The sequence below is a fragment of the Erpetoichthys calabaricus genome, chromosome 18 (genome assembly GCF_900747795.2).
Source record: "Erpetoichthys calabaricus chromosome 18, fErpCal1.3, whole genome shotgun sequence".
In the NCBI taxonomy this organism is placed as follows: domain Eukaryota; kingdom Metazoa; phylum Chordata; class Cladistia; order Polypteriformes; family Polypteridae; genus Erpetoichthys; species Erpetoichthys calabaricus.
This window is the reverse complement of record NC_041411.2, coordinates 56,675,260-56,699,572: the sequence shown is the minus strand read 5'-3', so window position 1 is coordinate 56,699,572 and position 24,313 is coordinate 56,675,260. Positions and strand designations below refer to the sequence as shown.

Genomic DNA, 24,313 nt, shown 5'->3' with positions numbered 1-24,313 from the left:
AAGTAGAACAGTTTTAATTTGAGATAGGTTGCAAGTAGTGAAGAAAAAGGGGTCTTCCGTATGATAACAAATTTATTTGAAATAACGGTGTTTGTATATGGAAACAAACTATCAGTTGTTTTGTTAGGTTTATCAAGAAAATAAACCTAAGGGGAGGGTGCAGAGAAATCTTCAAGAAGTTAGTCTTGTGGATGCACATAGTTGGCTAGAGAGGGGTTATTCTGTAGTATCCGTATACATGACTCAAAATGAAAGTGTAAAACAGAATTAGAAGCCAAATGAATGAATGCAGCTTGCAGATCATGCAAGCAATGATAATATGAAATTATAACAAAAATTAACTTTTATATATCCATGTGGGTGGATGAGATCCACCCAGAAATGCAGAATGTTCTGGACATCGGTGGGCTGTCATGGCAGACACACATTTTTAATGTTGTGTGGTCATTGGGAGCTGTGCCCCTGGAGTGGTAGACCAGGTGGGGGCTTGTGTCCCCATTTATTTAAAAAGGGGAACTAGGGGATGTGCTCCAGCTATTTGGGGGGGAGGGGAGGGGGGGACGGGGGAATCACGCTCCTTGGCCTCCTTGGAAAAGCTTATACCAGGGTACTGGAAAAGAGACTCCACACAGTCACGGAACTTCAGATCCAGGAAGAGCAATGGATTCCATCCAGGCCGTGGAACAGTGGACCAGCTTGGAGGATCTTGGAGGAAGCATGGGAGTACATCTAGTTGGTCTACATGTGTTTTGTAGACTTAAAGAAGGCATATGGCCATGTTACTCAAAAGGATTCTGTGGAGGGTGCTGGTAAAGTCCGGAGTTCCGGCGCCCTTTATGAGGGCTATTTGGGTCCTGTTAAATCACAGTGAGAGCTGAGTTTTTGCATACTGAGGATAAACATCAGCAATGTTATCAGTGGGTGTGGGATTCCACCAGGGTTGTGCTTTGTGACCTATCCTGTTTGTGATCTTCATGGTCAGGATATCAAGGTGCAGTTCGGGAGGGGAGGATGTCTAGTTTGGTGACCTTTGAATTGCGTCATTGCATTTTGCAGATGATGTTGGCTTCATCAGGCTGTGAACTCCAGCATGCATTGGGGCAGCTTTACATGAGCTTGTTCATGAGTGATGGGAAAAAGGATAGTGAGATCGACAGATGGATAGGGGCAGCAAGTGCAGTTAGCGGTTGCTATACCAATCCATTGTTGTGAAGAAGGAGCTGAGCTAGAAGGTGAATCTATCAATTTGCCAGATGATCTATGCCACTACCCTCACCTATGGTTATGAGCTTTGGGTAATGACTGACAGAACAAGATTGTGGGTGAAAGCAACCGAATTGAGCTTTCTTACCTGGGAGGCTGGACTCTCCCTTAGAGAGTGGGTGAGAAGTGCAGACATCTGGGAGAAGTTTGTAGTAGAGCCGCTGACCCTCCACATTGAGGCGGATATGGGTGCCTTCCAGACACCTTCCTGTGAAGGTGTAATGGGAATGACCAGCTGAGAGGAGACCCAGAGGAAGATAGAAGGATTACTTGGGAGTATTAGATCTCTCAGATAGACACAATACGAGTTGACAACTTTGGCTTGGGGAAAGTAGAGTTTGAACCTCAATCCTAAGACTTTTGTCCTTGTGACCCTGTCTCGAATAAGCGGTGGAAAATTAATGAATGACAGAATGTTTTTAGTGTGCTCCAAATAGCAAGTTCATTGTTTATCAAAGTAAGGGATCTTGTGCTCTGAAACAGACATAAAATGCACTGAATATACCTTTATGCATATTGGATGTTTGGCCTTTTTTGGATTATTTTCAGATTTACAGCTGCTGCCCAGTTTAAATGTGTATTTTTGTTTGTGTTATTGGAATAATTGAGGGTCGTGTGATGTCATTTTTTGCATACGTGGACAAAATTACTTGGATACAAAAAACTAGAGATGCATGGATGGCTCCAGAAGCATCCAAAGATAACTGCTTTAACAATTCACAGTGTTTTCCGAGTTGTATGAAACAACTTAAAATTCTATCCCAGTCTGTTTTGCACATGTTCTTTGATTTTTGTTCATATACAGAGTAGAGAGAATCATTATAGATTTATTGATAAAAATAGCTAGATGAGTATTCATAAATACATCTGAAAGTGATAGTTGGCTCCTAAGCACTGATATACATGAAACTGTACTTAGTACATTGTAGATAGATGTTTCACAGATTTTAAGATGGCAGTAAAAATTCAGCAACACAGCAATTTATTAATGAAAAAAACAAAATTTAAAGAGAGATTTAGTTCTGTATTTTGTTTCCTCACTTCATCGTTAAGCCATGTAGTCATGACTTGGTCTAAATAGGGCACATAAACGCATTTGGACCTCTGTTGAATATAATGCTAGGAACTTCATTAATGGCTTACAGTGAGCCGATTCTTTTATCTTTAAAAAGGAGCCACTTGAATAATTGATTTTCTTTACACAGTTTAGAGTTTAGTGCATTTTATATGTTAATATTTTCAGAGTTTCATTGTTCTCATGTGTTTGCTTGGTTTTAGTTTGAATTTATTTAGTTTTCTGTAAAACTGATTTGGACATTTAGGAGTGATTTTTAAATATCAATGATTTTTGTGGCCAGTTGGTTGATGCATTCATTGTGTTTATATTGATAAATTAGAAATGTTAAAGTGGACAAATGTTTGCTCCTGCTGATGTAAGCAGACATGAGATTTAATAATGCCTGTTTAAGTGGAAAATGTAAGTTTGTGTTCTTGGTTTATTAACCTGCTTAATTTGCTTTGGTTTGCCTTGCTGTGTGGCTAAATGTTTAAGGTAGTGTTAATTACAGTGGTAGCATGGGACAAATGTCTCCTCATGATCACTGTAGAGAAAAAGTTGAAAAATAATTGAGTCAGACTCTGAAGTATTCTTTTTTCCAACCACTAGACTTTTTCAGGGTAAAAGAATTATTTACATTTTAGAATTTGTTTCATCCATTCTTTTAAAGTTTATAAATGCAGAGTGTATCCAAATGGGGTTTGCATGTTGTGGTGGACTCTTATTTCCATTCCTTCAAGTAAAAAGGCCTCATTTGAGGTGTTTAATGGACATGTGTAAATCTACTTAGTCCTAGTTCAGGGTACTAAATCATTTAATTCACATCATGATGTGGCTGTTTATTGTCTCAAATTTCTTCTGCCTGTTGACAAGTCAAGCAGACTTTGCTGTGTGCCTGTGTTGTTGTGGTCTGAATGTATCTTGTTAAATGACTTTCTCTGTGAGCTCTGCTGTAGTCAGTTAGCCTTTAGCTTCTATATTATTGATCAAGAAGTCACATCACTTTAGCATATTAGTAAAGCTAGTTAAATTAGTAATCCTTGCCACTGTCTCAGTTTGTGACATTATACAAGTGTTGTGTTGGGTGTCTTCTCTTAAATTATGTGGCTGTAGGTATAGTGTTGGTTAGTCTTTATTTTTTAAGACACAACTTGCCTTACTGTCCCCATAACAGCACTTGACAACACAAAATGAATTCTTCTTGGTGAAGTCATAGTAAATGGAAGTTTACTTTAAATCGCACATCTCCAGATGACCTTGGTAACAAAAAATAAAAATAAAAAATTGCAGCTTCATGTGCTGGCCTGCTTTCTTCATGTAGGGCCAGGCCCTGATGCAACACAACACACTATCTTAAAATGAGTCTATGTACCGGGGCATCTCAATAAATTAGATTATCATCGAAAAGTTCATTTATTTCAGTAATTCAATTCAACAATTGAAACTTATATTGTATAGATTCATTACACACAGAGTGATATATTTCAAGTGTTTATTTCTTTTCATTTTGCTGATTATGGCTTTATAGCTAATGAAAACCCAAAATTCAGTATCTCAGAAAATTAGAATATTGCAAAAAAGTTCAATATTGTAGACTCCTGGTGTCATACTACACTCAGCTAATTAACCCAAAACATATGCAGAGGTGTCCTAAGCCTTTAAATGGTCTCTTGGTCTGTTTCAGTAGGCCACACATATATGGGGAAGACTGCTGACTTGACAGTTGTCCAGAAGACAGTCATTGACACCCCCCACAAGGAGGGTAAGCCACAAAAGGTCATTGCTAAAGAAGCTGGCTTTTCAGAGTGTTGTATCCAAGCATATTAATGGAAAGTTGAGTGGAAGGAAAAAATGTGTCAGGTAAAGGTGCACAAGCCACAGTGATACTGAATTTTTAGTGTTCATTACCTGTAAGCCATAATCAGCAAAATGAAAAGAAATAAACGCTTGAAATATATCACTGTGTGTAATGAATCTATACAATATGAGTTTCAATTGTTGAACTGAATTACTGAAATAAATGAACTTTTCGATGATATTCTAATTTATTGAGATACACCTGTATTACATTGTTCTTCCGCCAGAGAGGTAGTTTGACAAACCTGCTGCTGGCATGGGTCTGTTAATATTTGTTGTGGGCACTGGTTGACCAATGAGGTGCTGTGAAGGTGCTAGAGTAGTGAAAGAATGTAATGGAGGCTTTCTGTGTATCCACCATTTCAATTTTCAACTTGTTAGCATAGTGTTGGCATTGCTACTTTTAAATTTGCAGTTCCTTCATCACAACATCCCCTACACCCCGACCCCAATGCTTGAACACAGTCCAGAGCAGGTCCTGGGAAATTTTTGACCTTGTTCCTCCAATGTTTATGTGTTGTTTTTAGTGTTGCACTCTTGATCTCATCCTAACATGATGACGAAATTAAAACCAACAAGAGGATATGCCGCAGTGAAATTGTGCCGCTCTCTCTGTCCATCTAAAGGTTGCTTTGCCATTTAGCCAGTCACCTGCTGTACTCTTTCCAAATGAAAGTTCACTTTTTGTAATCTTCTTTTGCCTTTTTTGTTTTTCTGTTTTCCAGCCAACAATACATGTGATCCAGTGATTGAGGAACACTTCCGCAGGAGTCTTGGGAAGAACTACAAGGAACCAGAGCCAGTCACAAACTCTGTTTCCATTACTGGATCAGTCGATGACCACTTTGCCAAAGCTCTAGGGGAAACATGGCTTCAGATAAAGGCTGCCAAGGATGGGGTGCCCAGCAGCCCAGAATCGGCTACTCGTCGGGGCCAAACTCCACCCTCTTCCCATATGGTCAACCACAGTCAGTCCCCTTCAGTGATGTCATGAACAGTGGATGGCTGGCCCTTTGATAGAGACCAGCTGCCAAGACTGGGTGTACTGACACCAGGAGGGTTGCAGTTTATTATTTTCCATTAAAAACAAAACACTCTTCTATACCCCAGCTTAGTAGAAGTAAGAGAAAGCTAGCAGAAGATGGTTCTTTTAGTTAATATAGTGCCCTAACCACCTGTTTGTTACCAAAGAAACTGCCGATGCAAATCTGCTGCCTGCCCCTCAGCGATAAGCCATGCATTTGTTAGAACCACATTTTTGTGCTTTTACTTGTAGCTGTTGTTGTCCTCCCCTTCCCATATCTATTTTGGATCTGCCGCTTGTGTGCTTTGCTCGCTATTGTTCTTTTTTCCCATGATTCTGTACCTTTCTACTTGAAGAGAGTGGCCAGGTCTGATTTGCACTATTGGAAGTTGGCTGTCAGTTTCTTGTACTTGGAGGGCATGTGCCTAGTAACAGTTAGAGATGTTGCATCTGCTCTCTTGGGCATTCATGTTTTGTTTTGTTTTTGTATTTTTCCTGACTTTTACAGGGGCAGTAGTGCTTACCAATGCATGTTTTAAATAGCTGGTGTCTATTAATGTATAGATGTTATGAATCTTAATATTCTTTATTTCAGTTTTTTTTTCCAGTAATGGTCCTAGATATTCTTACTGCTGGTACAGTTCTACTTTATATTTTTAATTTGATACTCATTGTAGCAAGATGCCAGCAACGAGCACAGCCTCCGGGCAGGCCTTTAGATGTATACTCACACGCAAGCCCCCTATAGAGGGTTAAGATTTATACTGAGAAGAATGCATGGGCAAACAGCAACATACTCAAAATCTGAGTGCCCACCATTTGCTATTTATTTTCCTGTTTGACAAAGTATTATTTTTGTACTCAAGTTGCATTTTGAATCCTGCAAAATGAAACTTCGTTGAAGGCACTGATCAGTTGCATTCTCATACCCCACCTGACCTGTGTGGCTGTCGGGGTGGGACACGCCTTCCTGTGGTTTTCCTGAATGTCCCATTCCCGGCCTGTGTGCTCAGCTCTCCCTTCCGCTAGCTACTCCATGCATTTTGGTTGCTGCCATGAGGATTTGGGACTCAAGGATTTGACAGAATCTGCTGATATTGCAGTCAGTGTAGTTGTTTGTTTTGTGTTTGCAGTGACTGGGTCACCCTTTCCTGCCTGCTTAATTGCCTACAGAGTGACATTATATACATTTGTCAGTGGGCACTATACAGGGCTGCTCAGCCCCGACTGCTTGTGCCCACACATGGGGCCTCAGAGTGGCTGAGGCAGCTTACATTCCTCCATTAGGCTCGGTGGAGCTGCTCATGCCGAGATGGAAATCGCAGACCCAAACATTCCGGCAGAACTGCTCTTCCCTGGCACTCACATGTACTCTTCCGCTTTGGCATTTTCAGAACCCTTCTGTAGGAAATCACTACTTTTGAAAAGAAGAAAAAAAAAACTTTTTTTATATAGGTAACTTTAAGACCATCATTACGCTGTGCGTAAAGAATGTACAGAAAAGAAAATTCGTAGGTATTTTTTGAGGAACAATTAATTTGTTAATGATATGTAGCTATTTAATTTTTCCCTGTCCTTTATTGTAATCATACAGTTTTTTGTCTCTGGTGAAAAAAAGTTGATCTTTTTAATTGTTTTTGTAGTTTTGTCTGTAATTAAGGTAAAAAAAGTGCAGGAACACAGTTACTCATTCATGGCCACTAGTTTCTTACTGCTAAAGGCTACACTTGTTGGTGACAGTAGACTGATGCCGTTGGAAAGCGGAGTGAAGCAGAGCCCAGCTGTGTTTTTCAGTGCTATTCATCTGTATCTCCTTTTCCTTTTTGGCCTTGTTTCTCTATATGATAAGAGGTTTTGGCTGGCCACCTTTTTGTACTTAAAACGTAGCCTCGACGAACAATAAAGTGCTCTTAAACCACAGGGCTCTGTCTACTTGTGTTCTTTCCATCTCATTTGCATCTTTCTTTGTCCATACTAGTGTCTGGCACAGCATTTCACACCGGTTTGCTTTGTAAAACAGCTGTGCTTGAGGCAGACGACTTTGTCACTTGTATCAGAAAGGGATAACTTGACGTGAACTACTTCAAATATCCTCAAGCTATATACTGTATAAGGTCCATCTCTAAGCAGAAACTCCCATCAGGATTGTGGTTGGAAGTTCTGCACTGTGCACTGTTTTTCTCAGCAGTCACAAGGGCTTAACCATGAAACTGCTGGAAAAATTGTGGGAGTTTAATTAACAGAAAGCTGTTAGTGTATACTAAAGTATAGCATGGTAGAAGTTGAGAAACTGTTTGATAAATACAGTCATATGAAAAAGTTTGGGAACCCCTCTCAGCCTGCATAATAATTTACTGTACTTTCAACAAAAAAGATAACAGTAGTACAATCATGGCCGAAATTATAGGCACCCCTGGAATTTTCCCAGAAAATGCACCATTTCTCCCAGAAAATTGCTGCAATTACAAATGTTTTGGTATACACACGTTTATGTCCTTGATGTGCATTGGAACAACACAAAAAAACAGCCGGACAAAATTATTGGCACCTTTTCAAAATTGTGGGTAAATCATTTTATTTCAAGCATATGATGCTCGTTTGAACTCGGCTGTGGCAAGAAACCGATGCTGGCAATATAGCAATTACACCTGAAGCCAGTTAAAATGGAGAAAAGTTGACTCAACCTTTCTGTTGTGTGTCTGAGTGTGCCACACTAAGCGTGGAGAACAGAAAGAAGAGCAGAGAATTGTCGGAGGACTTGAACAAAAATTGTGGAAAAATATCAACAATCTCAAGGCTACATGTCCATCTCCAGAGATCTTCATGTTTCTTTGTCCACTGTGCACAACATAATCAAGAAGTTCACAACACATGGCACTGTAGCTAATCTCCCTGGATGTAAACGGAAGAGAAAAATTGATAAAAGACTGCAACGAAGGATAGTCTGAATGGTGGATAAACAACCCCAATCAACTTCAAAACATATTCAAGCTGACACTGTTGCACCCTGAGTCTGCAGAACTATCTATCGACATCTGAACGAAATGAAATGCTATGGCAGGAGAGCCAGGAGGACCCCACTGCTGACACAGAAACATAAAAAAGGCAGACTGGAGTTTGCCAAAATGTACTTGAGGAAGCCAAAATCCTTCTGGGTGAACGTCTTGTGGACAGATGAGACAAAGGTAGAGCTTTTTGGTAAAGCTCATCATTCTACTGTTTACAGAAAATGGAGTGAGGCCTATGAAGAAAAGAACACAGCACCTACAGTCAAACATGGTGGAGGTTCTAAGATGTTTTGGGGATGTTTTGCTGCCTCTGGCACTGGATGCCTTGACTGTGTGCAAGGCATCATGAAATCTGAAGACTACTAAAAGATATTGGGGCGCAATGTAGGGCCCAGTGTCAGAAAGATGGGTCTGCGTCAGAGGCCATGGGTGTTCCAGCAGGACAATGGCCCCAAATATACCTCTAAAAGCACCCAGAAATGATTGAAGACAAAGTGCTGGAGAGTTCTGAAGTGGCCAGCAATGAGTCCGGATCTAAATCCGATTGAACACTTATGGAGAGATCTCAAAATTGCTGTTGGGAGAAGGTGCCCTTCAAATCTGAGAGACCTTGAGCAGTTTGTAAAAGAAGAGTGGTCAGAAATTCCAGTTGAGAGGTGTAACAAGCTTGTTGATGGTTATAGGAAGCACTTGATTTCAGTTATTTTTTCCATAGGGCGTAAAAACCAAATATTAAGTTGAGGGTGCAAATAATTTTGTCCAGCCCGGTTTTTGAATTTGGTGTGTGAGGATGTCAGATTTGGCTTTTTTTCTCTGTTTTTTTTGTGTTGTTCCAATGCACATAAAGGAAATAAATGTGTGTATACCAAAACATTTGTAATTGCAACAATTTTCTGGGAGAAATGGTGCATTTTCTGGGAAAATTCCAGGGGTACCAATAATTTAAGCCATGACTGTATGTCTTTCATTTCCTAGCAACATCTGAGTACTGGGGTGTTTTCTGAACAAAGATTTATAGTGATGCAGTATTTAGTTGTATGAAATTAAATCAAATGTGAAAAACTGGCTGTGCAAAAATTTGGGTACCCTTGTAATTTTGCTGATTTGAATGCCCGTCACTGCTCAATGCTGATTACTTGCAACACCAAATTGGTTGGATTAGCTTGTTAAGCCTTGAACTTCATAGACAGGTGTGTCCAATCATGAGATATAAAGGTATTTAAGGAGGTCAATTGCAAGTTGTGCTTCCCTTTGACTCTCCTCTGAAGAGTGACAGTATGGGCTCCTCAAAGTAACTCTATAAAGATCTGAAAACAAAGATTGTTCAGTATCAGGTTTAGGGGAAGGCTACAAAAAGCTATCTCAGAGGTTTAAACTGTCAGTTTCAACTGTAAGGAATGTAAACAGAAAATGGAAGGCCACGGGCACAGTTGCTGTTAAACCCAGCAGGTCTGGCAGGCCAAGAAAAATACAGGAGTGGCATATGCGCAGGATTGTGAGAATGGTGACAGACAACCCACAGATCACCTCCAAAGACCTGCGAGAACATCTTGCTGCAGATGGTGTATCTGTACATCATTCTACAATTCAGCGCAATTTGCACAAAACATCTGTATGGCAGGGTGATGAGAAAGAAGCCCTTTCTGCACTCGCGCCACAAACAGAGTCACTTGTTGTATGCAAATGCTCATTTAGACAAGCTAGATTCATTTTGGAACAAAGTGCTTTGGACTGATGAGACAAAAATTGAGTTATTTGGTCATAACAAAAAGCGCTTTGCATGGCAGAAGAACACCGAATTCCAAGAAAAACACCTGCTACCTACTGTCAAATTTGGTTGGAGTTTCCATCATGTTGTGGGGCTGTGTGGTTAGTTCAGGGACTGGGGCCCTTGTTAAAGTCAAGGGTGGGATGAATTCAACCTAATATCAACAAATTCTTCAGGATAATGTTCAAGCATCAGTCACAAAGTTGAAGTTACGCAGGGGTTGGATATTCCAACAAGACAATGACCCAAAACACAGTTCGAAATCTACAAAGGCATTCATGCAGAGGGAGAAGTACAATGTTCTGAAATGGCCGTCACAGTCCTCTGACTTGAATATCATGAAAAATCTATGGGATGATTTAGAAGCCGGCTGTCCATGCTCGGCAGCCATCAAATTTAATGGAACTGGAGAGATTTTGTATGGAAGAATGGTCAAAAATACCTCTATCCAGAATCCAGACACTCCTCAAAGGCTATTGGAGGACAGCGTCTAGAGGCTGTTATATTTGCAGAATTAGGCTCAACTAAGTATTGATGTAATATCTTTGTTGAGGTGCCCAAATTTATGCACCTGTCTAATTCTGTTATGATGCATATTGCATATTTACTGTTAATCCAATAAACTTAATGTCACTGCTGAAATACTACTGTTTCCACAAGGCATGTCATATATTAAAAGGAAGTTGCTACTTTGAAAGCTCAGCAAATGAGAAACAAAAATCCAAAGAATTAGGAGGGGTTCCCAAACTTTTTCATATGACTGTATGAAGCCACTACTGTCCTACAGGCAATAGTGAGTGGGGAGGTGCCCTACATACAGAATCGTGGAGATGCCTTAAAAATCATTCCATTTAATGAACCTTCTTTGAGTTGCAGGGCTGCTGAATGCCACAGCCTATCCCAGCAGCACATGATGCAAGGCAGCAACTGACCTTGGGAGGGATGCTGTCCATTGCAACAATTGAACAGGATTTGGAGGAGAAATTGAACCTGCTTCTTTGAGAGGCTGTAAGGCAGCCGAGAAAAACTAAGCCTTTATTAGAAAGGTGGGTCATGAAAGAAGATTTTGAAAAACATTTGTGGCATTTCAAAATGTATTTAAATATGAAATATCTTTAATGAAAACAAAAATGTATAGTGTCGTAATTTAATAACTTCAAATATCTTTAATATAAACCTACAAGTTGGACAGCCCAGGCAGAAGGGTAGGCTTAAGAGCCGACCCCTGTAGCAGTCAGTGATGGTGGGTCATACAGACTGAATTCAGGCTGGTGGTGTGTGTTCAGGCTAGCTACATCTTGTGGGCTTTTTTCCCCTTTTTAAAGTTGGATCAGGCCAATACAACAGAATCGTAAAACAAATGTTTTTCATGATTTCAGGTGGGTACAGTGCATCCAGAAAGTATTCACAGCGCATCACTTTTTCCACATTTTGTTTTGTTACAGTCTTATTCCAAAATGGATTAAATTAATTTTTTTCCTCAGAATTCTACACACAACATCCCATAATGACAACGTGAAAAAAGTTTACTTGAGGTTTTTGCAAAATTTATTAAAAATAAAACTGAGAAATCCCATGTACATAAGTATTCACAGCCTTTGCTCAATACTTTGTCGATGCACCTTTGGCAGCAATTAGAGCCTCAGGTCTTTTTCAATATGATGCCACAAGCTTGGCACACCTATCCTTGGCCAGTTTCGCCAGTTCCTCTTTGCAGCACCTCTCAAGCTCCATCAGGTTGGATGGGAAGCGTCGGTGCACAGCCATTTTAAGATCTCTCCAGAGATGTTCAATCGGGTTCAAGTCTGGGCTCTGGCTAGGCCACTCATGGACATTCACAGAGTTGTCCTGAAGCCACTCCTTTGATATTTTGACTGTTTGCTTAGGGTTGTTGTCCTGCTGAAAGATGAACCGTCGCCCCAGTCTGAGGTCAAGAGCGCTCTGGAGCAGGTTTTCATCCAGGATGTCTCTGTACATTGCTGCAGTCATCTTTCCCTTTATCCTGACTAGTCTCCCAGTTCCTGCCGCTGAAAAACATCACCACAGCATGATGCTGCCACCACCATGCTTCACTGTAGGGATGGTATTGGCCTGGTGATGAGCGGTGCCTGGTTTCCTCCAAACGTGACGCCAGGCATTCACACCAAAGAGTTCAATCTTTGTCTCATCAGACCAGAGAATTTTCTTACTCATGGTCTGAGAGTCCTTCAGGTGCTATTTGGCAAACTCCAGGCGGGCTGCCATGTGCCTTTTACTAAGGAGTGACTTCCGTCTGGCCACTCTACCATACAGACCTGATTGGTGGATTGCTGCAGAGATGGTTGTCCTTCTGGAAGGTTCTCTTCTCTCCACAGAAGACCTCTGGAGCTCTGACAGAGTGACCATCGGGTTCTTGGTCACATCCCTGACTAAGGCCCTTCTCCCCCGATTGCTCAGTTTAGATGGCCGGCCAGCTCTAGGAAGAGTCCTGGTGGTTTCGAACTTCCAGTTACCGATGATGGAGGCCACTGTGCTCATTGGGACCTTCAAAGCAGCAGAAATTTTTCTGTAACCTTCCCCAGATTTGTGCCTCGAGACAATCCTGTCTCGGAGGTCTACAGACAATTCCTTTGACTTCATGCTTGGTTTGTGCTCTGACATGAACTGTCAACTGTGGGACCTTCTATAGACAGGTGTGTGCCTCTCCAAATCATGTCCAATCAACTGAATTTACCACAGGTGGACTCCAATTAAGCTGCAGAAACATCTCAAGGATGATCAGGGGAAACAGGATGCACCTGAGCTCAATTTTGAGCTTCATGGCAAAGGCTGTGAATACTTATGTACATGTGCTTTCTCAATTTTTTTATTTTTAATAAATTTGCAAAAATCTCAAACTTTTTTCACGTTGTCATTATGGGGTGTTGTGTGTAGAATTCTGAGGAAAAAAATGAATTTAATCCATTTTGGAGTAAGGCTGTAACATAAACAAAATGTGGAAAAAGTGATGCACTGTAAATAGAGGGGTACTTGTCTTTACTACTTAACTCCTTTGCCATACCGAATACAGTTATCCTTGTGGCATGATATGAAAAAGATGTACAAGTAGATTAGTGAACAAAAATCTACTTTAATCAACTGCAATAAGAAGTTGGTGGAGCAGTTTGAAAAGCAGAAAAACATCAGCAAAATGTAATTTTCTTCCCAGCTGAACCTGAGAAAAAGTTACATTTCCTGACAGATGTGCAGCCCACGACTTTGTCTTTTCGCTCATTTTGTATGTTAGAGTTCTGGGACAGCAGCCTTCCACTTATTGTAACATCTTGCTTCTTCTGTAAAGCTGACACTGCTAGAAATACCAATTCTATGTCAGAAGAACAGCTATGTGGCCGTAGCCTGTGTGTGTAGAGTGGTCTGTGACAAGGACACAGGTGCAGCTATAAGTTGCACTTTATTATCAGAAAGGTGGGCAAGTACTGTGCATGAAAATGTCCAGTTCAGCCATTTTGACACCTATTGAGTTTGAGAACAAAAACACAGCACTACTAGCTTAAACACATTTTCATTATGACTTAAGCCTGGAGTTTTCCAATTTTTGTGCTTGAATTACCAGTACACTATAGCTCATTATCTGTGCTGTTAAATGTTGGATGATGTTTAGGAAATTTTTATCATGATGTGGGAATAATATCTTGAGTACCTTACCCCCCACTAAAGTTTATATGATACCTGCTCTCTCCCCTTGGAGTGGGTAGCTGTGGGGTGTATTTACACCTGGTGAAAATTTTAAAATAATTTAGAGCAAGACACAAAGGGGAACCCTTGTACAAATGGAGGGGCTAGGGTCCCTGTGTAAAGAGTGCCTGGGTTTTAAAGCCAAACAAATTTAAGGCCATCCTGTCAACTTCGGAAGGGATGGTGCAACTGTCAATGTGTAGGCTGGGCCTTCTGACAGGAGCTTGGTGCACGTAGCTGACCATATCCTTCAGACATCACCAGCAGTACCTTGTGCATAGGGAAGGGCGATCAAGACAGAACGGCATTCTGAGCCCAGGAGTTCTGTTTGGCAATTTCTCTGTGTCACAATATTGTTCCTACTCAATTTATCTGGTGTCAGCCGTAGGCACCTGTCCAGATTTGGGTTTTGCCTTATGATTTAAGCTGCTGGGAAAGGCATTTTACCTTGTGACACTGAACAGAGTCAAGTGGGCTTGATAAAGCATGGATGCAACATAAAGCATTTATTAAAGTAAACAGCTTAGACAAGACCATCTACACCCGGCGTCTCCAACCTTTTTTTCCCGTGAGCTACTTTTACAAAATGAAAATGGCCAAGAGCTACTCATGTTTTCTAATGTTTATTCTCATACCTTATTTCAACCCAAACAAACTGAATAAGCTTGTTTTGCCTGAACATTTACAAAATGTTGGTGTCCCACAACTCACATTTTGCATTAAAACATCACAAAAAATATTTAGTTCACCTGCAAGTGCATATTGTACGTCTGTATGCATTTTCTAGTGTATCTTACACTATTGAATTAAAACAAAATGCAATTACAAATACAGATATGACTTATTCATTTGTCACTTTGTCCCATGTCACTGTTTCACTTTATTCACATGTCCAGTTACATGTGTGATGTGTTTTTTAGTTAGTCATATGGCTGGCACTGCGTGGAGTCAACAAGAGAGGCAGGTGTATGGTGGAGTGGAGCCACTGAGGTTCACTCTTATGGAGTCATTTAAATGTTCGTCTCTCAGTCTTGTTCTGAACTTTGATTTCATGACGTTCATGTCAGACACACAGAGGTACGGAGACCCAAACAAAGCAGACATTTTCAGAGCTGCTTGGTGAAGACTCTTATGGTTATCTGGTTCTACTAAGTTCTAGAAATGCTGAGAATGCTGTTGAGACTTTAACTGCTCATTATTTTGAAGGTTTACTAATATATATAAAATCCAGTGTCAGTCTGTCTGTACACTTTTTACGAGAGAACTACTTAACAGATTTAGATTGGGATTTTTTTTCCATAATTTGCTTGGAACATTCCGGTTGATTTTGTGACTTCTCTCATTTCACTATGTATCAGAGTTCACTTGCAGTACTTAATTTATTTGAGCGAATCCGAGAGAGACATAGCGGGCTGAGGCGACGCGCCTTCCTCACTGACTCGCCAGCTTCAGCGCGTGGTCCTTAACTCCACTCAGCTAGCGAACGAGAGAACAATTGAATTCAACTTTGTTACTTACAGTGGTGTGAAAAACTATTTGCCCCCTTCCTGATTTCTTATTCTTTTGCATGTTTGTCACACAAAATGTTTCTGATCATCAAACACATTTAACCATTAGTCAAATATAACACAAGTAAACACAAAATGCAGTTTTTAAATGATGGTTTTTATTATTTAGGGAGACAAAAAATCCAAACCTACATGGCCCTGTGTGAAAAAGTAATTGCCCCCTTGTTAAAAAATAACCTAACTGTGGTGTATCACACCTGAGTTCAATTTCCGTAGCCACCCCCAGGCCTGATTACTGCCACACCTGTTTCAATCAAGAAATCACTTAAATAGGAGCTGCCTGACACAGAGAAGTAGAGCAAAAGCACCTCAAAAGCTAGACATCATGCCAAGATCCAAAGAAATTCAGGAACAAATGAGAACAGAAGTAATTGAGATCTATCAGTCTGGTAAAGGTTATAAAGCCATTTCTAAAGCTTTGGGACTCCAGCGAACCACAGTGAGAGCCATTATCCACAAATGGCAAAAACATGGAACAGTGGTGAACCTTCCCAGGAGTGGCCGGCCGACCAAAATTACCCCAAGAGCGCAGAGACGACTCATCCGAGAGGTCACAAAAGACCCCAGGACAACGTCTAAAGAACTGCAGGCCTCACTTGCCTCAATTAAGGTCAGTGTTCACGACTCCACCATAAGAAAGAGACTGGGCAAAAACGGCCTGCATGGCAGATTTCCAAGACGCAAACCACTGTTAAGCAAAAAGAACATTAGGGCTCGTCTCAATTTTGCTAAGAAACATCTCAATGATTGCCAAGACTTTTGGGGAAAATACCTTGTGGACTGATGAGACAAAAGTTGAACTTTTTGGAAGGCAAATGTCCCGTTACATCTGGCGTAAAAGGAACACAGCATTTCAGAAAAAGAACATCATACCAACAGTAAAATATGGTGGTGGTAGTGTGATGGTCTGGGGTTGTTTTGCTGCTTCAGGACCTGGAAGGCTTGCTGTGATAGATGGAACCATGAATTCTACTGTCTACCAAAAAATCCTGAAGGAGAATGTCCGGCCATCTGTTCGTCAACTCAAGCTGAAGTGATCTTGGGTGCTGCAACAGGACAATGACCCAAAACACACCAGCAAATCCACCTCTGAATGGCTGAAGAAAAACAAAATGAAGACTTTGGAGTGGCCTAGTCAAAGTCCTGACCTGAATCCAATTGAGATGCTATGGCATGACCTTAAAAAGGCGGTTCATGCTAGAAAACCCTCAAATAAAGCTGAATTACAACAATTTTGCAAAGATGAGTGGGCCAAAATTCCTCCAGAGCGCTGTAAAAGACTCATTGCAAGTTATCGCAAACGCTTGATTGCAGTTATTGCTGCTAAGGGTGGCCCAACCAGTTATTAGGTTCAGGGGGCACTTACTTTTTCACACAGGGCCATGTAGGTTTGGATTTTTTTTTCTCCCTAAATAATAAAAACCACCATTTACAAACTGCATTTTGTGTTTACTTGTGTTATATTTGACTAATGGTTAAATGTGTTTGATGATCAGAAACATTTTGTGTGACAAACATGCAAAAGAATAAGAAATCAGGAAGGGGGCAAATAGTTTTTCACACCACTGTAGGTCTTAAAGTGTATGCCACATTGAAAAGACAGATTGCAATTCAGATTGTGGATTGTGATTTTTGTGTTAAAAGGATCCCGGTATGATTTTTTGGAAAGATCACCCAATCTAATTTGACTAATCAAGTTTTCAAATTTATGTAGGATTCATTAACCCTTTGGTGTTTGCTGGCAGGCGAGTGTCATGTTGGAGACCCCTGATCTGTACCAACAAGCTCATCAATCAGGATGTTGAGTGTTAGGTGTCTCTAATGGCCAATTCTTCACTACACTGCTTGGTAATTTATTCCATGTGTTCACAAAGTGAAGAAAAAACTTTCTGCTTTGTGTGAAGTTTACTGTTAGGTTTCCAGCTGGGTCCTGGTGTTATTGTTGAACATCTTTTAAAATAATGGCCTAGGTCCAGTATACAGATATCCTTCATAATCGTGAACACTTCAGTCATGCTGCATCTTCATCTCAAACTGAAAATGTTCAGATCCTTGAGCCTTTCCTCACAGCTCAGTTTCCCTTCTCTGGACCTTTTAGAAGACCAAATATGTGTATACAGAACTTAAGGTGTGCAGCCTCCGGAGTACATTATTAAGCTTAAGCAGAGTTTCATTTTTCTTGGGCTCTACACATCATTCTGTTACCTACCATTCTTTTACCCTTCATGGCTTCTGGACACTGCCTAGATGTTGATAGTCATGAACCCACTGCTTCTCATTGATCTTTTTCAGAAGAGGTTTTTTTACTTCTTCCATGTAATACTTCCCACCAGTCATTTGTGTTAAATTTTATCTGTGCAAGTCTGTCTGTTATCCAGATAAGTCTGTAATAAGTCCAGTTCAACATTACCTGACCTCCACCTGGTTTGGTATCGTCTGCAGACTTGATCGGCTTATTGTTTATATTTTTATCATTGACATTTGTGTATATTAAAAAGAGTAGGAACCCCAAGCACCTACCTGAGGCACACTGCTTTTAACACCAAATTCTGAGAAATGTTCCCCATACTGTACCATTACCATTTGCACCTTGAGTATAATCATGTTCTGTACCCATCCACACCTTGAATTCCCATGTATTTCCATTTGATCCCTAGCCTTTCACAAGGTATGAAAAGCTTTCTAAAATGTGAGATTTATCTAAAAATTGCAGCTTATTAGTGAAGAATGACCTGGTCTTATCCCTGCTGGCAGCTCACCAGCATGCCTTTTCTTCTGATGGTTCTTGTACCTGCTGGTAAGCTGCTGACTTCTTCCCACATGAAAACATAAAGAAGCAAATTTAGAGCTGTTGCTCTTTGTCAGTATAATAGATGTAGTTTGCCATCACTGTTCCTAATGCACTTCACGTTCTTCTGTACCATTTTCATTACTATGTTTTGGGGTAGCAGTTGTCGGGGCCTCAATACCTGTAACCAAATATTTCCTTTAATTATTATCAGCATGTGGTCCACTATACTGGGCAGATGTGCCTCAGGTCTGACACTGAGGTATGTGAACAGGAACTAATGACTTCTGGTCTGAAGTGAGGTTTTGGACCAGGATATTGACTATCCATCCATCCATTTTCCAACCCGCTGAATCCAAACACAGGGTCACGGGAGTCTGCTGGAGCCAATCCCAGCCAACACAGGGCACGAGGTAGGAACCAATCCTGGGCAGGGTGCCAACCCACTGCAGGGATATTGACTAGACATTTCTAAAATCAATGTTGTCTTCATTTACTCTGATGTTGACCCATCCTTGTCACTGCTCTGAAGAATTCTTCCTTACATAGCAGTTGTGCTTATCCAGGCCTTATTTCACCAATTTGTGGTTCTTCTTACGGAAACACGGGGAGACACCTAAGTAACAAGGTAAACCGTGGCATCAATAGCCACAGACTACATGGGCACACTATTTTTTCTGGCATTGCAGTTATCTAAATTACCCAGACTGCCTGCTAAGGATACAAAAGAACAAAGCTGACACAAGTCACTTAGTGCAACACGAATGAATACGAAGAAACTTTGCTGCAGTATTTTAACTCTGGGGTGTAGGAAAGGTCCCCCTTAAGTTAATGAGGCATTACAAGACTTCTAGTTGAAATGTCATACTTGATGACTACAGTTGTCGATCTTGTCATCTGAATGTCATTTACATGAATAGAAACCCCAATGAATGTCAAATTGCATGACTGTGTAATGACTTTCCAGCACAGTTTCACCTTTGCAAAGTATTGTAAGCTTATGTTTTTTTTAACAACCAGTTACATGCAGGAGTCCACGAGAAGGTTTTACAAATTGACCGAGGTCAGCGTAGTCTCGAGCCTTTGTTCCATGCAGCCGTGGTACAGAAAGCACGAGACCTCAGAGATGCAGGCCCCTCTCTTCTGTTCATGAGTTCCAAAACACCCATTTCTATTTGCTTATCGCGGCATTGTACTGTATGCACTGTACTTTCTGGATGGACACGCATGTTGTCCACTGTTGGGCACACACACCAAAGGCTGGCCCAAAGTCTAAGGCCCTTAAAAGTTCGATTTTGTGAGAACAAATTGCAGGAGTATGCCTCGACTGCCCCTACTTGCTAAGATTACATGACATTAAGTGAAGGCTACAACTGTGGTGTAATATGGCAGGACCTTTACCTGCTCAAGTGGAAAATCCTATACAGGGAAAGCCTTATAAACTTTGAAAAAAGCCCACCACGTACTGGTCACCCATTAGTACCTCAGAAAGAAAGGGCACCCAACCCAGTGAGGACAAACTGCAGGGGAAACAAGAACCCTGGCATGAACAGCATAGCACAACTCTACCCCGTGACCACCATTAGCAGTACTTCACATGTGAACAACTGAGCCGATGGTGACAGTCAGCCCCTAAAACAGCCAAGGCTGAAAGTGGTCCATGGTAATGGACATCACCTCCTGGACGCTCCAAAGCACTTCCATCAAGATTCAATAACGCCAGTCATTAGCTTTAAAAAGTTTTGTTCCATAATTTAAATACACTCGGGACAACATCTAGAAATGCCAGGCTCATGTATTTCTAAAAAGTTAATGGTGTAAAATGTTTATGGGATGGAAAAGATGCAACAACACTGAGCACATTTCTTTAATATTTTATTTTGATACATATTTTTACTTTGGGATTGTGTGTTATTAAAATACAGTATTTGTAAGACACAATAATTGAAATTTACAGAAATCGAGATGCTGCCAAGGGCCTTCACCCATGGGTGACTCCCCTGCAGACACTAAGCACATGGCGGCAGGTAAAACTGGGCTCTGCTCATTTTTTTCCAGTTTTAGTGGTCACTAGAAGAAGGAGGAAGAGGACACAGAGATAGGTGAACCCCTGATCTGCAGTTTGAAAAGCTCAAATCATCGATAGGAAAGAGGAAAGTAGAGCTGCTGGCAACGTCTGTGTGGCCACATCAATTTAAAGGCATAAAACATGATGCAAATTCAAACGCGAAGTCAATCAGAAGTGTTGCCAGATTAAAAGGTGCTTGATTAGGAGGGAAGCAAAAGAAACCCCTAACCCTCAAACCACAGGTACCTGTAAAGATGGATGGAAGGGGTGTGCCAACTGGGCAGCCCAGGTAGGCACGTGGCTTCTCACTCGTGGTTGAATTGTCTTAAATACAAATAGAAAGTCGGCCCTCACCGAGTGTTTATGGCGCCTTTATCACAGTCCTTCATTAAGTGCACCAATTTGTCATTCATTGATAACTGCTGCTTTGATCTCCTGCAAGTCTTGGCTGTGCAGATCACTGCTATTGGAAAAGTATCGTGGGTTCAAGCACAGGGTTGAAGTAGAGCGGAGGTCTGCGGATATCTTTAGATGCTTTCATCGTCACTCATGTCCCAGATCTGCAAAATAGTGATAGACATCAGCTTCTGCTACCCTTGGTGCCTGCAAGTACAGCAGCCTACTTAACATCTAGTAAATATTCAGGTTTGGTGGGGCATGATGCACAAAAGCCAACAAGAACCAGAGTGGACCCACTTTCATACAGACTATCATTATGCAGGTAATGCCAAACATCTCATTAAGGTGACACCAAGCACTCATTCAGATGTTGATGCACAATACTGGTGTTGCTTTCCATTATACCTGAGGCATCAATCTTCTATGTAATCACAGCTCTACACATTCACAGTCCAGAAAGGACATCTCATTGTGACCCCCCTAGGTGCTCGTCATGCCAAACTAGGGCAGTGATGGCCTTTAATTTCAGAATCATAGCTTAGCCTGCTCAGCTGGGACACATTTTATTGGCAATCAGGTCTTGGGCTAAGGTCCTTTTAATGAAAGCCCATTGTGACCCACCTGAGACTTTACTTCAAATTGCTGCCTGTCACCCTGGCCTGTAAGGGCAGCCAGAGGGTGCCTTCATCTGCCAGTCTCCTCCTTATCAGCACCTTTTGGCTTTGAAAGGGCTAATTTCATTTGAGTTGTGTTGAAGCTTGTACCTCCCATGGCTTTACCTAGGGGCAAGGCATAACTGTATTTCTGTTTGACATGATGGCACCTGAAGTACAATTGAGCCTGCATCTCGGAATAATTTGGAAAGCCGCCAGCTTCTCAACCAGTAGTTAGGCTGGCACCCTTGATGACAAGCTGTAGGGAAAGAAGCTTTAGACAAAATGCACAAATAATCATAGAAAGGTCAAGATAATAGAGGATTTGTCATCAGAGTAGGAAGCAAAAGTGTGCCATCTCAGTCATGTTCAGGCTCAAGTCTACTGTGGCAACACCCATGGAGGACGACACGTCTCGCCACAGAAGTCAACCCTGAGGCGGTTAAGGCAGAGCACAAGCAGGTGAAGTGCATGTGGTTACACGTGCCACAACACACGCCAAGGCTCCACCTTGTCATACTTGCTTTGTAAGGCACTCCTGTTCTAAGGGCTGTTCACCAACCCACTGCCTTCTGTGCAGAGATGGCGCCACAGTCTCATGCTAGAGCATGGTAGTCATTTCGTGGTGTTGGGTAGAAGTAGCATAGACAGGGAGCCAGATGAGTGAGGAGGAGGAGGAGGAGATGGTTTCCCAGAACACAACGTCTTAAGCCACACTCCCTGGGGTGTTGCAACCCAACCAATCACAGCACACACAAAAGAAAATGCTCCTAATTGCTTCAATATGGGTGAGTCGCACAAGAAAAAAGCCAGCCAGCCCGCGCAGACTTGAGGAGATCTGGCTCGGCGCCATTCAGCTCTCTCTGACCTCTTTTTTCATGTTGTGTGAATTTAGTTTACGAGACAAAAAAAAGACACTTCTAATTACTGCTTACAAATTGTGCAACGCAGTGCCCTCAGCAGTCCGACGGGATTAAAAAAATAACAAAAAGGAGCAAAGTCAAAATGGCCAGAGCTGCAGCACAAACCCTCAATGGCCAGAGTTGTACATGTGTGTAACGGTAACACAGTGTGTACATGTAGTGTACGTGCAGGGGGGGTTCACAAGCTGCCTCCTCAAGAGTCTTGTACATGTGTTGGCTGCTCAAGTTCTGCATGCTGGCCTGGAAACAGTCAGGGAGTCACGTGAGCCACTCCTGGGCTGGGCGCACATCTGGTTGCAGTTGGAGTCGGTAGCAACAGCCATATGTTTATGACACAACACAATCACAGCCTGCTTGTGAGGTAGAAAACGCAAACTGGCAGCAAGACAAAAGCAGACCTCAGCCTTTCTTGTGCTCTAGAGTTTGATGCTGCCTAAAAGTGCAACGAGGAAGACCATCAATCCCTAGTTGCACCCCAGTCCTGAAATGCACCACTAAGCACGAGCCATAAGAAATATGGAGATTGCAACGCCATCTGGGCCAACCCTGATAACAAGACAACTGAAAAACAAAGCACACTGCTGGTGGGACGACCCCAACTTTGGCAGTACAAAGTGATGTTGGGACTCTGGGCTGAAACAAATGTTCACCACACCCAATGCAAGACAGGTGTGAGTGGGCAGAGCAGCCTTTTGTCGCAGTCAGAATGACTCTGTGGCAGGTCTAAGCCAACATCCACTACAGCAAACACGGCAGAGAATCTGCTTAGGAGCTCTCTAGTCTAGCACAGGTCACACATCTCCACACATACAAAATATGTCCGACTTTGACCCAGCTCAACAAGTTCTGACCGGTAGACAGTATATTTATTAGGTTCATGCTAATGCAGACCTTTGAGGTGGTGACCCTGTTTCAAGGCCCGGGTCTTCACCACTATGCTGTTACAAACAATCCACCGAGGTCTTTGAGTAAAATGTGTTGAGGAAAAAATCACAGCCTACACAGGTAGTGTGCCAGTGCCACGTGAAATGCCAGACACAAACGGGGCCGTACCTACAACACCTTCACACGTGTGCCTCACACAGCGGATTACGCTACATAATCGTGCGTGCGGTGCATCAGTCAATTAGACAGCAGGAGCTATAAAGATAAAAAAGCACAATATAAACATCTAAGGGGAACACTCGAAAATTGAGAGGCAAGCTGATCTCTGCATACCCATGAGAAGCCCCCCTCGTTTCATGCAGAACACAAGTCTTGCAAGGCGTCTAAAATGTAATAAAAGTCGGTTTACATCAAGCAAACCTCATTTTAAGGGACAGCAGGGGAGAAGTGAGCGTCTGAGATGAGACCGAACACATGAAGGACGGTCACACCTTTATTTCCATCATGGCTGCCACATGTGGCAAAAAGTCCTTCCTTGTGGGGAAAGACTGAATGTCTCTAAGTGTGGAATATCAACTGCTCACTCCTGTCCTGCCTCCTTACGGCTCTCACCTCAGCTGCCTGAGTCTCTTGGTGCAACAGTGTCAGTCCTGTCAGATCTTCCAAAAAGGAATGAGAAGAGTTAAACACTTCTGCCAGAAACTGGAAGCCATCGCGCTCATAACGGTGGAGTACCTGGATGGAAACAAAGGTAAGTATTCATTTCGTCAAGGCAGGAACTAAATTAAACTTACACCAGGCCCTAACATGGCCTCTTGAGGGTATACGGTCTCTCCATAAGGGTAATTTGGAGAACTAACTTTCCATCGAGAATATCGAGCACCCAGAAGGAATTATAACCCAGCAGGAGGGTGACATGGCTGTTCAAGGGCACCTCCTGTGCCAGCCTAGTAGTATAAACAAGAGAATAAAAAAAACCACAACATGGACAGCATGAAGGATATGCCAGCCTTTCTGCAACAACTGGTTTCAGTGTGGCGCTACTGATGACGTCAGAAGGCAAGTGTGGGCTGATTGAATCCATATGGCCTTTCACCCACATTTGCGTCAAGAGTGAGGCCAGCAAGCCCACATCTCCCAAGTCAAGCTATATGAGTGCAGGGGGATGGGTGTTACTTGTTGCACTTACCGCGGCGGAGCATGCTGTGCATTTGTCAAAAGCCAGGCTAGCAGGAAGCACATTGTCAAAGCGGGATAAAAATCCTCGAATCTGTAAAAAGCAACAGGAAAGAGAAAAGTCAGCACAGCAGTGCCACCTGCTGTCCATTATTCAACACA

At 41.9% G+C, this 24,313-nt stretch overlaps 2 protein-coding genes across 7 annotated transcripts in view; one reads left to right on the top strand and one right to left on the bottom strand.

The window, feature by feature from the left end:
- The window catches only part of vgll4b (vestigial-like family member 4b), a 304,562-nt gene extending 297,441 nt beyond the window's left edge, over positions 1-7,121 (top strand). For all 5 annotated transcript variants that reach the window (XM_051921515.1, XM_051921514.1, XM_051921516.1 and 2 more), the window contains one exon: positions 4,903-7,121. In XM_051921515.1, coding sequence (XP_051777475.1) covers positions 4,903-5,171 — 269 coding nt within the window. In that variant the 3' untranslated portion in view covers positions 5,172-7,121. The remainder of the gene's footprint in view (positions 1-4,902) is intronic.
- Positions 7,122-19,905: 12,784 nt separating this feature from the next.
- The window catches only part of atg7 (ATG7 autophagy related 7 homolog (S. cerevisiae)), a 113,851-nt gene continuing 109,443 nt past the window's right edge, over positions 19,906-24,313 (bottom strand). For both annotated transcript variants that reach the window (XM_028825098.2, XM_028825099.2), the window contains exons 18-20: positions 24,165-24,245; positions 23,588-23,710; positions 19,906-20,675 (exon numbers count right to left, since the gene is read on the bottom strand). In XM_028825098.2, coding sequence (XP_028680931.1) covers positions 20,643-20,675; positions 23,588-23,710; positions 24,165-24,245 — 237 coding nt within the window. In that variant the 3' untranslated portion in view covers positions 19,906-20,642. The remainder of the gene's footprint in view (positions 20,676-23,587; positions 23,711-24,164; positions 24,246-24,313) is intronic.